This window comes from Panthera uncia (genome assembly GCF_023721935.1).
Source record: "Panthera uncia isolate 11264 chromosome E2 unlocalized genomic scaffold, Puncia_PCG_1.0 HiC_scaffold_19, whole genome shotgun sequence".
NCBI classification, from domain to species: domain Eukaryota; kingdom Metazoa; phylum Chordata; class Mammalia; order Carnivora; family Felidae; genus Panthera; species Panthera uncia.
In genome coordinates, this window is record NW_026057588.1 from 4,418,497 (window position 1) to 4,419,977 (window position 1,481).

Here is a 1,481-nt window from a genome sequence, read left to right on the forward strand (position 1 = left end):
CAGAGGTCCAGGCTCCCAGTGCCCTCCTCCCTCAGACCCAGGAGTCCAGACTCCAGCCCCTCCTCTCTCAGACCCAGGAGTCCAGGCTCCCAGCCCCTCCTCCCTCAGACCCAGGAGAACAGGCCCCCAGCCCCTCCTCCCTCAGACCCAGGAGAACAGACCCCCAGCCCCTCCTCCCTCAGATGAGGGAGTCCTGACCCCCAGCCCCTCCTCCCTCAGATCCAGAAATCTAGACCCCCGGCCGCTCCTCCCTCAGACCCAGGAGTCCAGACCCCCAGCCCCTCCTCTCTCAGACCCAGGAGTCCAGACTCCAGCCCCTCCTCCCTCAGACCCAGGAGTCCAGACCCCCAGCCCCTCCTCCCTCAGACCCAGGGGTCCAGGCCCCCGGCCCCTCCTCCCTCAGACCAGGTGTCTGGCTCCTGGTCCCCAACCTCAGTATCTTCCCCCATTACCACTTTGCTGATTAACTTCCTGCCCCTCATCTTCCAGAGCCATATTTTTCTGAATGTGTAACCATTATCCTCTGGCCTTATCAGCGGAGCCAACCCTAACTCCTGGGTCCCTGGAGCCCCGCCCCTGCCACACTCCCGGCTGCAGCACACACACACCAAGAAAAGACAGATGGATGTTGCAGTGACCTTTGTTAGAGCAGAGCCTCGGGGGAGGAGACAGCTGGCCGTGTCCCTCCTCTCCCTCAGGCCCCAGTGACTTGGGTTAGGGCAGAGGACAGGAGGGTGGCTGGCCAGATTCCTCCTCCCCCCTCCCCCCTGCCACCAGCCCTGCAGTCTCCCCTGGGTCAAGGGAGACGAGGCTCAGAGTCTGACTCTCCCCTCTGTGTTCTCCCAGGGCCTGTGCAGCTGGACAGGGGCCAGGGCGGCTGGTGAGTGACCCCTGCTGAGTCTACCGCCCACACGGAGAGGTTGCACCCAAACCCGTGTGAGCTCTGGTGTGGGGAGGTGGTCTCACGGAGGGCACGGTGATCCATGGCCGGCACTCAAGGAAACGGTCCTTTCTGGACTCAGGCAAGCGCTGGGCGTCGTGGAAGGCCCAGTACTGACCTCCTGTGCTCACCCCGGGCCCTCCTTCCTGATCCTCAGCCCCCAGCCCCGGCAAGAACCTGACTGCAGAGGCCCGGACCCCCAGCTCCATCACCCTGCAGTGGCAGACGCCCCGTGGCCTGGACCGGAGGCACCACACCCCCTGGGGCCTGTGGACCGGACGCGATGGCGGAACCGAGGCCCCGCGCACGACCGACACCAGTTTCACGGTGGACAGACTTGGGCCCAGGTCTCCGCATGAGTCTTCCGTGTGGGTGCAGCAGGATGAGACCAACAGCTCCAAGCAGACTCTGCAAACCAGCACAGGTGAGAGGCAGTCATGGCCATGTTCTTGACTTCTGCTTTTCCCAAAAGGTGGCCGGCAGCGACAAGGACATGGCAGGTTCTGTCGCCCAAGAGAAATTGAACGGAAGCAAATGTGTA

General features: G+C 63.6%; 1 protein-coding gene across 1 annotated transcript in view; it reads left to right on the forward strand.

The window, feature by feature from the left end:
• The window catches only part of PTPRH (protein tyrosine phosphatase receptor type H), a 2,704-nt gene extending 1,240 nt beyond the window's left edge, over positions 1-1,464 (forward strand). Inside the window, exons 2-3 of the mRNA XM_049621515.1 lie at positions 847-880; positions 1,098-1,464. Coding sequence (XP_049477472.1) covers positions 847-880; positions 1,098-1,393 — 330 coding nt within the window. The 3' untranslated portion in view covers positions 1,394-1,464. The remainder of the gene's footprint in view (positions 1-846; positions 881-1,097) is intronic.
• Positions 1,465-1,481: the final 17 nt, after the last annotated feature.